The following is a 12,733-nucleotide window of genomic DNA, read 5'->3' as shown; positions in this document are numbered from 1 at the left end:
ACCCCTTGGATGACAAACATGTTGTTCTTGTTCCTCAGCACCACTGTTCCTTGTTGGAGGTGCCAGGCTGGCAAGAAGCCCTGAATACATACCAAGGCAGAGCTCCCAAGGTAGACACCACTGCCTAGAACAGCAGCAGCCTAGCAATGGGCAAAAGCTGTAGGTCATTTGCGTTATCACTCATTTTCGTGAAAGGGCAGGACAGCCCTAAATGCTCTCTCACATGGGGCTTCTGTGTGTCACTTGCTCAGGGCACTGGATGGTGACTGACCAGTGCCTTCTTTCCATCCGTGCTTTCTTCTCACCTGTCTGCTCATTCTACATGGTGGTTAGCTTATTAATTGCAGGGCTGGGCTCAGTCTCCTGGCCGTCTTTGTATGAGGCACACACTTTCCCACTTTGCAGCATCCCACCCCGTAGCATGTTTTACAGATAGCCCCGCTGTTTATTTATACTCGGCTCGTTTGCAGCAGAGCAGCAGAAAATTATAGGTGTACGTGACACTGCTCGATGCAGCTGCATGCTGTTGAACACAAAGCATCACCGATGAGCTCATTATGTTTTAAATAATAGTGACTGGTATCGCTTTACACGAAGCAGAGACTCTGGGCTGCGTGTCATGAAGGCATGAGAAACTGTCTTAACTGCACTAAAGAAATCAGTTAGGAGCCTGTTGCTGTCTGCCCTCCTCCTTTACAGCAGTGGGACACAGGCTCTGGACATCCTCCAGTTCACACTGGCAGGAAGTGCTTGGGTTTATGTAGACAAGGAAGCCTGCAGTTAATATTACCCAGCCCCTGGGAGAACCTGAGATTCTCCTTCCCAGCCCAGGCTATGCCCCTGATGCCATGCTGGGACAGGAAAGCCCATTCATTGGCTGCCATAGTGATTGGCATAGGGCTAAGCCTATGACATGCAAAGTGTTTGCCAGGATATATGAGAAGTTGTGGTGGTTTGATTAGGTATGGCCTCCATAGATTTATGTATTTAAATGCTTGGTCCATAGGGAGTAGCACTATTAGGAGGTGTGGCCTTGTTGGAGGAAGTGTGTCACCGTGGGAATGGACTTTAAGGACTCCTATGGTCAAGCTACACCTAGTGTGGTACACAGTCTCCTGTTGATTAAGTTGTAGAATTTTCAGCTCCTCCAGCACCATGTCTGCCTGCACACTGCCATGTTTCTTCCCATAACCATAACGGACTAAATCTCTTTAGAAGTTGTAAGCTATAATGTTTTCCTTTATAAGAGTTGCTATGGTCATGGTATCTCTTCACAGCAATAAACTCTAACTAAGACTGAAGTCATTGCTATTCTTTCTTACAGAGTGTGAGCCCAGAACTGCTAGAGCCATTTGCCATCGAGTGTGACTAAAGATGTAGCCAATACCACTTGTGGGGACATAGAAGGAGACATCAGGTCAGACAGCAGAATGAAAACCTCACACTGAGTTGTGCCTGAAGCCTGGGAGCCTTCTCCTGGGATATTCAATGAAGGAACTCTGAGTTGGTCCTGTCACACCATTCATCCATCGCGGATGGAGGCTCACACTGCACCTCACCAAACGGTAGGGAGAACACACAAAAGTTCAGAAAGTCAGGGACTTCCCTTAGTGTCTGTGGCAGATATTGTCTACAGAACTTTGTCACACGATCTCCTGAAGTACACTGACTTCTCCAGTCTCTTTGGAGCTGCTATTGGAGATACTGATGTGAAGTTGCCAGCCCAGGGTTACCTAATGGATATGGTTCCTACTGCGCTGTGAGCGCCTACTGAGTTACCCAGCTCATGGTGAGACTGGCTGTACATGCTTGTTTGTTGGTCCATCCATCCATCCATCCATCATCCATCCATCCATCCATCCATCCATCCATCCATCCATCCACATACTCACACATGCAAACATGCACCAATAGCTAAGTGAACACGTGCTATGTGCCAGGGCTTGAATAAAAACATTAAAAAAAGAAAGAACAAGAAGGACATGGTTCCTACCCATGACTGTCACAGTCTGGAAGGGACAGAGAAGCTGACAACATCAGTATAGAGGGCAGAACAGATGGCTTCTGTTCTGAACAGAGAACAAAGTCACACAAGTCTTCCAGAAGCTGGGAATCTTGGTGGTAGAGAGTTATCCAGCCAACAAGCCAAGTAAGAGAGCACAGGGTACAAGCCCAGGTGAGGGGCAGTAGTGTAGAAGCCAGCAGGTGGGGCTGGGGAGATGTGTATGAAAGGTGCCCAGACAGACTTCAGTATCCTGGATCACCACGTGGTCACTGTAACAAAACTCAGACGAATATGGTTCCAGAGCCGCCTCCAGGCTGGCAGCCAACAAATGCGTCTTCCCTTATTTAGGCTCTAAATTCACAGTGTACGGACATCCAATTAACCTCCTCCCCCACGACAGATGCCTACCTGGAGGTCAAAAAACTTGCTGTATCGCCGGTAGATGGCCTCCGTGACGCCGCTGGACCACGTGACTCGGATGATGTAGACCTGCAGGGAGGGAACAAGGAGACAAGTATTAACCACAAGGAGACAACATGGTTGGAGCACTCTCTCTCTAGTCCAGGCTCCAGGAATTTCATCCCCATGGGACACAGCAGGGAGGTAAACCTTTGAGGGGTGTTGAGTGGGCTAAGGGCTCAGGGGTAGGTCCTGGTGCCCAGCGGATTTGTTAGAAAAGTGAGTTTAGTCCAGCCATCCTCCTGTGCTCTCATCCACCTTCCTTCTGCTGCTGTGAGCTAAGCATCCTAAAGTCCCCTGCCAGAGGCCAGCCCCTTGATCGTGGACTTCTAAGCTTGTAAGAAATATACCTCTATTCTTTACCAATTACTCACCAGTGCCGTTCAACTGCAACAACACAAAGCAGACTAAGGGAATCTATCATCTCTGAGACTGAGGAGGAGTTAGAGCCAGGAAACCTGTATGCTTCGATCTCAGTTTGGCCAAGGACCAGCTGGACCAGTCAGTCCCTTGCTGTCTCTAAGCTGTAGCTCCCTCCCTCCTCAATAGAAGAGGAATAATAGTTCTTGCCTGCAGAGCTGTGTCAGGATGGGACAGGTCAGCTTGGGCCGCTGCTACTCCCAGCACTATCTGCTCCCCATGTGGCTCTTCTGCCAGAGTAAGTCTTTAAAACCTTCCCATTTATCCAGAAAAGTCAGGGTGCCTGAATCCTCAACCTCTTCTACAGTATGAGTGTTGCGCCATCCTGACGTTTCCACCAGTGAGGACGCAGGCTAATTCAGATGTTCCCTTGAGTCTCAGTTTCTCCATCTGTGAATTGGAACTTGCTTCCTCTGCTTCCCACGCTGTATGAGCATCTAACAAAATCAAAGTCTCTCACCTTGACCACACACCACAGCATCCACACGAAACAATATACTGATAACAAGTGTGGGGGAAACTGAGGTACCTGTTGGCAGGCAGGCATGTACCTCAGTGGGGTCAGCAGTTGCCCCTGCTGGCTTCAGCTGGCATTGGTTACCATAGCACCTCATCTTTTCTCCAGGGAACCTCGTCTCCATCTTGCTCAGCTCCTTAGAAACAGAGGAGGCACTATTCTTGGTGACCCAGAAGGGATGACATGTGACCTGATCTGGGCCAGCTGAGGTCGCTAAGAGTCAGCCATGAGACCTCACTCTTCTCATCAGGAGACTAAGGATACAATCTGACCATGTCTATTTCCACTTGAAACTAAATCTACAGACACCTGTTTTCTGGGCCAGTAATTACCATGTGGTCCACAGAGAGCTATGTATAATTATAATAAATCTGTGTAATTACAGTAAAATAGTTTAATTATCATTTTTACTTATACATACAAATGGGGCATGGTATGATCATCTGATGTATGCATACCATGTAATAGTGATAAAATAGTGTGTTTGTGATATATGATTGACATATATGATAGACACATGATAAATACATGTGTATATGCATATATAGATACATACACATATGTACACACATATACACACATAATGGTGCTGGGGTTGGAAATTGAAGAAGTTTAAGCTGAAAGAAACTGTAGAACTCAGCTAAGCTAATGACTTGGCCTTCTAGTTGGATAAACTGAGGCTTAGAAAGAGCAACCACACTACCAAAGGTCTCTGTCCCTGGAGATGCCCAAGCAAAGTTTGATTGGATGCTAAAGACATGACCATTGAAGGTTAACAGAAAAAGAAAGGATATTAAGAAAGACTGTCAAATACTTTGTTTTCTTAAAATCAACACAGAGCATCTTCCTACAAATGGAAAGCCTTCTTAAGTACAATTCACTCCTGGCTTCCCGTTCCCATTCTGAAGTTGTTGGACTGCGGCAGGCCACACTGCTTTATGGGAATGAAGCTCTGAGCAAATCTGATGCAGTGCTTGTAGGCACAGGCCAGACTCTGTCACACGCTCTTCACAGGCTGGTCCTATGCTCGGTCCTGAGGGCTGAGGGTTGGAGCACACTAGCTCTGCGGCTACTGGACATTCACGAGGTGCTGGCCTCTCTGGCTGTGGCGCCCTTACTCTGGAATGGAGACAGCAGCCTCCTTGAGGATTAAGCATGACAGCCAACAGCTATGGACCTTGTCTAGCTGCTGGTGCATATTAAGAGTGCTCAGCTCCTCCCATGCTGTGGTCGCCCTGTGCTTCTGTCTGGTACCCTTCCCCCATTTTTGGCTCCAGTACCAGTTTCTCTTGGAGAATTACCTCCCTCCTTTCTCACTGTTTTGCTATAGGGAGGCGTGTTTACCCCACCTGGTCAAATACAGCACTGCCTGGGTTTGGCCATAAAATAGGGCCCTCACCTGACCCAAGCCAGGCTGACAGGACTCAGGATCTCTGATGGCATCATAAGATTCTTTCCTCCTGAAATGCCCTGGCGGGAGAACACCATGCAAAAAAACAACTCCACGATAAGCACTTGCTATATGGAAGAAAGCCAAGGAAAGACATGATGTCTATATGGGATGCATTTTTAAAAGCCTCAAAACTCACTAGCAGACAAACTAATTCAATTACAAGAGACATGTAAAAGCCCCGCCTGGGCGCATCACCAGGGGGAACAGACAGATGGCGGGAAAGCCAGTGAGGAGGCAGCAGTGCCACCAGCCTTTGGAGAAAAGCAGACTAAATAGTGATGAGAGACAGTACTACTGTTTGGTGAACATCCACACAGGGACCATGTGTTACAGGCCTGGTCACCAGCGTGCAGTGAAACCATCAGTAGGCGGAGACTAGAAGGAGGAAGTTATGTCATTGGGGCGTACCCTCGACTTGCATGTTGAGACTCCTGTCTCTTCCTGTCCTTCTTTTCACTTCACAGCCAACATGCTGCACCATACATTCCCGCCATGATGTATGTTGTCATCACGGATGCAAATGTAAAGGAGATAACTTCTCTTGACGTCTGAAAATAAGAGCCAAAGCAACCTTTCCCTCTTGTGAGTTATCTCCAGCACTTTGTCATAGTAACGGAAGAGTGGCACAATAGAGAATGGATCGGCATGGATGAAGCAGAAAATACTCACAGTGTCGGGCATGACAGTGCTGTCTGTAATCCCAGCACTTGCAAGGTGAAGCAGCAAGATTAGGGATTCAAGGCCAGCCTGGGCTACATAATGAGACCCTCATCCTAGTTGTCACCGTGTCAGCTTTCCTATCCCTGTGATAGAATGTCTGACTGGACTCAGAGTCAAGAGTAGTCAAGGTTCCAGAGGTGTCAGCCTTTCACAGAGGGAGGACATGGTGGGTCAGAGCAGCTCACTCTGTGGCAGGCGCAGAGAAAAGGGTAAACAAGAAGGAAGGGTTCAAAGCAAATACAGCCTCTGAAGCGCACAGATGACAGACCATTTTTAAGTAGGCCCGCCTCTGAATGCCGCAGCATTGTAAATCCATCAACTGATGCAACGCACCCATCGGCCTGCCCTTTCTGGAAACACCATCCGAACACAAAGGTGTGGGATATTGATCTCCTAGGCGCTACTCAATCCAATCACCCAAGCTGATGGTTACAACGAACGGGTGCCATCTTGGTCATCACAGTAAGCACAGGTACGAATGCTGAGAGTAAGTGGGCCTACCTCTCCAAAGGACTCTCACCTCATCACACTGCTCCTTCCCCAGGACTCTCAACCCAGGAGCTCTGGGTGGGCCTTGCCCTGCTGGGGAGCTGTTTCTGTGGGTCTCACAGGGACACAGAACTGTACCTCCAGCTTACCTCACCAAGGCTTGGGCAGAGGTTCCTAGATCCTGAATGAGTTTGGGCTTTGTTCCTTCTTCCTGGTGCCTATGGGGAGTCCTGACACCCCAGCCTCCACATCTAGACCTCAGTCTGCCTGGAAAGAAGTCCTGAGTCAGGTGCTGGAGAGCTGGCTCAGCAATTAAGAGCACTGGCTGCTCTTGGAGAGGTCCTGAATTCAATTCCTAGCAACCACATGGTAGCTCACAATCATCTATAATGAGATCTGATGCCCTCTTCTGGCATGCAGGTGTACATGCAGATAGAACACTCATATACATCAAATAAATGAATCTTAAAAAAAAAAAAGTCTTGAGTCTGGCCAAATGCCGATCACACACCGGAGAGCCTGCTTTACCTCTATGTAGGGTTAGAGATCACCCCAGGAGCTGTGGGTTGGCCCTATCCTGCTGGGAACTACCACTGAGAAGTCACTGGCTGCTCAAGGATGCTGTGAAGTGTTTTGTGGCCTGGGCCAGAGTGACTCCCTTCCTCTGAGGACTACCCACCTGTCCTGGTTAGACTTGGAACACTTTCTTAGGCAGGAAGGAAAGCAGCAACAACACTCTAATGGATATAACTTGTGAGGCCACCTATCCTGCTTGTCCCCATGGCCAGGGCTGAGTGGCCCACAGAGACAGTCCTCTTGCTGGGGAATAAGACCTGAGCTGCCCAGCCCCACACAAAAGACAAAGCCTGGAGGCACAGCCACACACAGGGTAAACATCTGCTTTACAGAGAGACACAAGTGATGGCCGCTACACCATAGAGTCCCAGGAAGAACCGACCTTGATCTGGCCAATGCTCAGGATTCTGCTTCCAGGCCCTGTCTCTGGTTTCTATTCTGCACAGCAGGGCCTGGGCTTTCCCCCTTAGCTCCCCTTCTGGCAAGACAAGGAGGTTTGTGCAACTAACAGAACTCCTGGGTTATGTTAAAGTTCTTACACTAAAGTCAATCCCTCAGCTTCAGAGGGAGTCATAGTTGGCCTCTGTACCCGAGGTTCTGTTTATGTAGGTGGAAATGGTAAATTGATATTGGCCTGTACTTAACATACACATTTATCTGATCTTCTAGTCATCTTACCAAGACAATAGTCATACCAATATAATCTAACACTGTTCACCCTGCATCCCTATTGGTACCAAGTAGCAGCATCATAAGTGACCTACAGATACAGAAAGCACAGCGGAGGATGTGTGCAGGTTATATGCAAATATTGTGCTATTTTACATAAGCATCTGCAAATGTAGATAACTGTGGGGGTGGAGGGGCTGTAACCAAGCCTTCATGGATGCCAAGGGATGGTTATACACAGTACATAAAAATGTATATACATGTATGTGTCACACATGCATATGCATGCATGCATGTGTACACACACACACACGTACACATGGATAGCTGCTTCTTGCCACTTATAGTAGCTCTGTTCTACAGCATTGTCGGCAACACTGACTTAGTCAATACATAAGGTTTACTCCTTGGAGGAACAGTTAGGGAGGGTCCTTCACGTTTTCAAGTATTTTTATCATAAGATCAATATACAACTTTACTATCTATGCTTATGTTTAAAGACACCTTATTAATATGTATAATCAGTTCATTTACTCAATGGCAGGGGCTCCATCACTGAAGCCTAAACAAATCTTTCTAACCCATGTGGACATATGAGGCCCAATCAGCCTTTCCAACCCAGGGTTCTGGGCTATACCTCAGCCCCAGACCTGGGCCCATTTAAAACAGTAAAGTCAGCAACAAAAAGCACAAAATGTAAAAGAGGTGTAGAAAGGACACTTGTTCCAGACACAAGAGCAAAAATAAGAGAGGTAAATGTCACCCTGCTCAACTTCAGTCAAGAATGTCATGTATTCCTGGATGATGTAAACTTGACCCTGGGGCAAGCCCATGCCTTGTAAACACCTCCATAAGCTGCCAGTGCTGATCTGGGCCACAGATAAATGTCATCAGGTATATAGAATCATAAATATAAATAACCTCAGACCTACCCATAAATGTGTGTATGTTCATGTAAATACACATACCAGTGGTTATTCTGAGCTAGAAGGAACATGGAAGATTTCTAAAAACTCCACTTATAATTCCTTCTCATATTCCCAGATGTTTTATGCTATACAAATGCTCCCCAATTTACAATGAGCTGTATCTTGATAACCTCTTAAGTTGAACACTGTAAGCAGAAAATGGACTGTGTCCACCTGACCTCCCCAACATCTCACTCAGCCACTGTGAGTCAGTTCATCCCCTCAGTCCTGTGATTGGCCAGCAGCCGTGGCTTCATAACAATATGGCGTCACAAGAGTACCTGACAGAACAGCCGGGCCTGGGCAAAGAGCAGAACTCAAAACCAAAGTGTGCTTTAAAGTCACAAGTTAAATGGCTACAAGTCAGAGGCTTCTGTGTTGTCTGAGGGGTGGGGGAGGGAGATATCACTGAAAAGTACTTTCTGCTTTGACCCCTAGGCTAGCATCTTCGTGCTTGGTCCCCAAGGCCACTGTGTCCAAGTGTGGCCAGTGCCACTGGGATGTCAAGTACAGGATGGCAGGTTCCTGTGTTGACCTCGGTAGATTAGCTGTGCAATCTGCATCCAGAACTTAGTGTGTGAGGTCAGCTGTGACATATGTCCTGGAACCTTTGTGTTCTCTGCAAAACAGGCCAAGGATGCTGGTCGTTCTTACCTCCCGAGCCAATGGAAAGTTCTAGAAATAAAACACACGCTGAATAAAAATCTCAGCCCAGGAATTGGATTTGCAGGACATATTCTTTCAATCCTTCACCCTTATCACCCTTGGCAATTTTATACCTGGGCTGTGAGTCCCAAGTCCTTGCAAGACCCCACCAGAACATGTAGGAACCTACGCCCATTTCCAGTGTCCAAAACCAGATGGTTTGTTCTTCCAATAATGAAGACTAAAGCCAGTATCCAGCTTGCAGCCCCTTGGGAAAATCAGAGCTGGACTCTGGCAAAAGCAGGCATTAGGGCAGAGACAGTCAAATCATCTCCTGTGGGACCCCAGAGGCCTGGGTCAATGAATGACCATGCCACATTCCTGCTTAGGGTCCTGCACCTAGCTGCAGCACATGGACAGGCTATTCCCCAGAACAGCCCGATGGCCGGCAGCTGCTGCTTGGCCCACAGGACGCTGTGATCTCAAAGGGTTTCATCTTCTGAATGGCAAACATGTGCAAGTTGTTCCTTGGAGGCTCAGGGGCAGCTTCCAATAGCAGATCTGTTGCTGGACTTTCTAGGGGGTCCTGGGCCTGGCTCCAACTCCAGGCTGAGAACAATGACTGTGCTGGTCACAGGCCAGTCACCACACTGGGGTGAGCAGGGGGACAGAGGTGGATGCTTATTGACCTTCCTCAGACTCTTTCCCAGCACTTTCTTGTCTCTCATCAGGAAGAACTAACAATCTCAGAGCAGGCCACACTGGCCAGGAGTTTCTTAGTCCTATTTCTAGAACGTGTTGCTGTTTTGCCATTTATGGTAGACGGCTACAGTTTCCCTTTAAAAGTAGCCCAACTGTCTAAGTGAGTGCATTTGAGGAACCAGGCTGGGCTAAGAATATACAGCAAGGCAGTCTGTAGGCACAGAAAAACTCTGATGGCATCGTGAGAGCCAAGAATGAGGCTGGCCCTGAGTTCCCAGAGTTCCCTGCCATTCTCTCTGCAGCTGGAATTCTGTGGTCCATATCACAGTGGATGACATTTCTAAAGTTAGAAGCACATCCCTGCTTTTTCTGTGCCAGTGGGTGGATCTGTAGTGACCTGGGGTGATTGAAAAAAAAAAATCTAAAAAAGAGGCCCAAGTGGGACTGAGGCGGTTTCCCTACAGGAGGCTTGAGAGAGACACACCAGCGAGGTGGTGCTGTTATTCATTAACAATGTCTGCCACGAGGGCAGGCTGAACAGTGAAATGCACACTACAATCCAGACTTCGTCGACAGACCCAGCCCTCACACTAATGCAGAGATCAATGTCTTCAGGTTCACACTTCAGCTGTGGGCTCTTCCTATTTCCACGACATGGAATTTTCTTACAAGCTCTCTGATAAACTTTGGGCTTTCCACACAATGGCTTGCTCAGAGAAGTGTAAATCTGGAGAACTCTTAGTCCAGCTGTCAAACTGGCCTGCGAGAAGCCTCAGGATCCTGCAGAGGCCAAGTGGGTGGGCCTCTGAACTGTCTACTCTGGTTTCCATAGCACATGCTGCTTTTAGCTTTTCTATATGTAGGAGAGGGTGTAACCAGCAGCCCGCAGACTAAATTGTTAGACACTGTGGGGTCCATGGTGCCACGGGTAACCATCCTGGAGCCTGCAACCAAGGCCCAAGCTCTTGGCAGACTGTACGGGCTTCCAAGACTTTAATATAGGAAATCCCTGCTTTAGGCTACCCTTTATTTTATGGCTGGGGAAAGTTGAAGGGATCTGTCCAGGGCCACGTAGTCTATGGAGAGGAGAGTTGGAACAGGAAGCCAGGGCTCCCCTTGGGAGGGGCTGGGGCTGGAGTCTTCCCTCTAGAATTCTGTGCTTGACCCAAGCAAAGAGTACAGCTCTTTTGTGGGGCAGTGCAGAGGGCCTGAAGAGCATCATTGAGAAGCTACGGGTTCTGCTCACAGGCCATGGTTAGCCCAGGGAGCCATCAACCCAGAAAGACCATGAGCCATCCCAGGCAGAGGGAAGGAAGCACAGGGAAGGGAGGGTTTGATCAAAGGGTCAGTAGTACAGTAAGACAGAAGGAGGAAGTCTGGGTTTCTACTGCGTGGTAGGATGGCTGTAGGTAACAGTAAGTCCTCACATATTTTAAAACAGTGAGGGGAGGGGCCGTGAATGAAGCTGGAAAGGATAACCATTTAAGGCAATGGACACCCCACTGACCAACGCGATCATAAAACATGCACCCAAACATCACACCGTACTCCATCAATTATGAAGAAGCTTAAAGTGATCCAGATAAACCCATCTCCTGTTAGGAGTATCTAGTGATCCAGATAAACCCATCTCCTGTTAGGAGTATCTAGTGATCTAGATAAACCCATCCCCTGTTAGGAGCATCTAGTGATGCGTTTAAGGAGTTCACAGACCTCAGCCATCAAAAGTCACTTCTAGCTGGGCTTAGATGTAGCCCACACTTTTAATCCCGGCACGTGGGAGGCAGAGATAGGTGGATCTCTGAGTTCGAGGCCAGCCTGGTCTACAAGTTTCAAGATAGCCAGGGCTATATACAGAAACCCTGTTTCGGAAATCATCTCTAAACTGGAGGTGGGTTCCCCTCAAAACTCCCACCCTGGCTGTGTTTCCAAGTTGAGAGATCCAGGGAGGATCCCGTTTGGGCTCCTGCATCTGGCAGTGTGCTACCCTTGCCAAGAGTACCAACATGAACAGCAGAGTCAGGGGTGACAGGGGTCAGAAAGTGAAGAGAAAGGGTGGGAGAGAGAGGAAATAGGAGGGGTGGGAATAGAGGGGAGAAAGAGAGGGAGAGGGAGAGCAAGGAAGAAGAAAGTGTGGCTGGGAGAAGCCCGGGTGGAAGACCAGCGGAGTATGGGTGGAGCACCAGAGGGGTACGGGTGGAGAACTAGCAAGGTGGTGGGTGGAGGACCAGCAGAGTGCGGGTGGAGGACTAGCAGGGTGAGGTAGCTGCAGCTGGCCTCATTTGGGCCTGAGCTAATAGGAAACATGATTCCTGGAGACCCTGGGTTCCCTTTGGTTCCGATCTGCCAACTCTCTCCAGCTGTCTGCCCAACATCTGGCCTATGTAGGTCAGTGCCTCCGGCCTCTTTCTGAAACTGCAGCGCGATGCAGTTTGTTTGATTTCCCAGCACCCCACGGCGGGCCTGCCACAGGAAGTGCTGAAAAATGTGGATTTCTCTTAAATAAAAACATGTTCAATTTACTTCTGGATAGGAATGCTGTCACGCTTCATGATGCTAGGAAGGAACACTGGGTGCTAGAGTGTAGTGCTGGGTGCTAGGAGAGAGTGCTGGGTGCTAGGAGGGAGTACTGAGTACTATGAGAAAGTACTGAGTGCTAGGAGAAAACTCTGGGTGCTCAGAGGGAAGGCTGGGTGCTAGGAGGAAGAAGTAGGCAAGCGCGGTGTACTCAGGGCAGGGAAGAGCTGCCCTGGATCTGGGCGTGTTGACTGTCGTGAACCTCCAGGCCCAGGCCTCACAGATCACCTGGCAGGAAAGTGGGGTCACCTTGGGGTGAGACAGGGTAGGGAGGAAACCACACATACTTGAGCTCAACCAGTGGGGAGGGCAGATTAGTTCCATCCCAGCCCACCTGACTCTCAAGTCCTGGCTCCCGTTCTGCAGGCCAGAGTGTTCCTGTCCTGAAGTCAGTAGCAGGAATCACCAAACTCTTGGTGGCATCCTGCATAGAGATGCTGGAGATGGCAGGCTTCCATTCTCCCGGCCCGCCCTGGGCGGGCCCCCGCGCGCCCCCGCCGCCCGCCCCCCCCCCACCCCCCCCCGACCAACGC

The 12,733-nt window shown here is 48.8% G+C and overlaps 1 protein-coding gene across 1 annotated transcript in view; it reads right to left on the bottom strand.

The window, feature by feature from the left end:
* Sh3pxd2b (SH3 and PX domains 2B) overlaps nucleotides 1-12,733 on the bottom strand; it is a 78,999-nt gene that overhangs the window by 49,490 nt on the left and 16,776 nt on the right. The window contains exon 2 of the mRNA XM_028756508.1: nucleotides 2,414-2,494. Within this exon, the coding sequence (XP_028612341.1) occupies nucleotides 2,414-2,494 (81 nt within the window). The remainder of the gene's footprint in view (nucleotides 1-2,413; nucleotides 2,495-12,733) is intronic.

This window comes from Grammomys surdaster, unplaced genomic scaffold (genome assembly GCF_004785775.1).
Source record: "Grammomys surdaster isolate TR1022 unplaced genomic scaffold, NIH_TR_1.0 126121, whole genome shotgun sequence".
Lineage (NCBI taxonomy): Eukaryota > Metazoa > Chordata > Mammalia > Rodentia > Muridae > Grammomys > Grammomys surdaster.
This window is presented reverse-complemented; position numbering and strand designations above follow the sequence as displayed.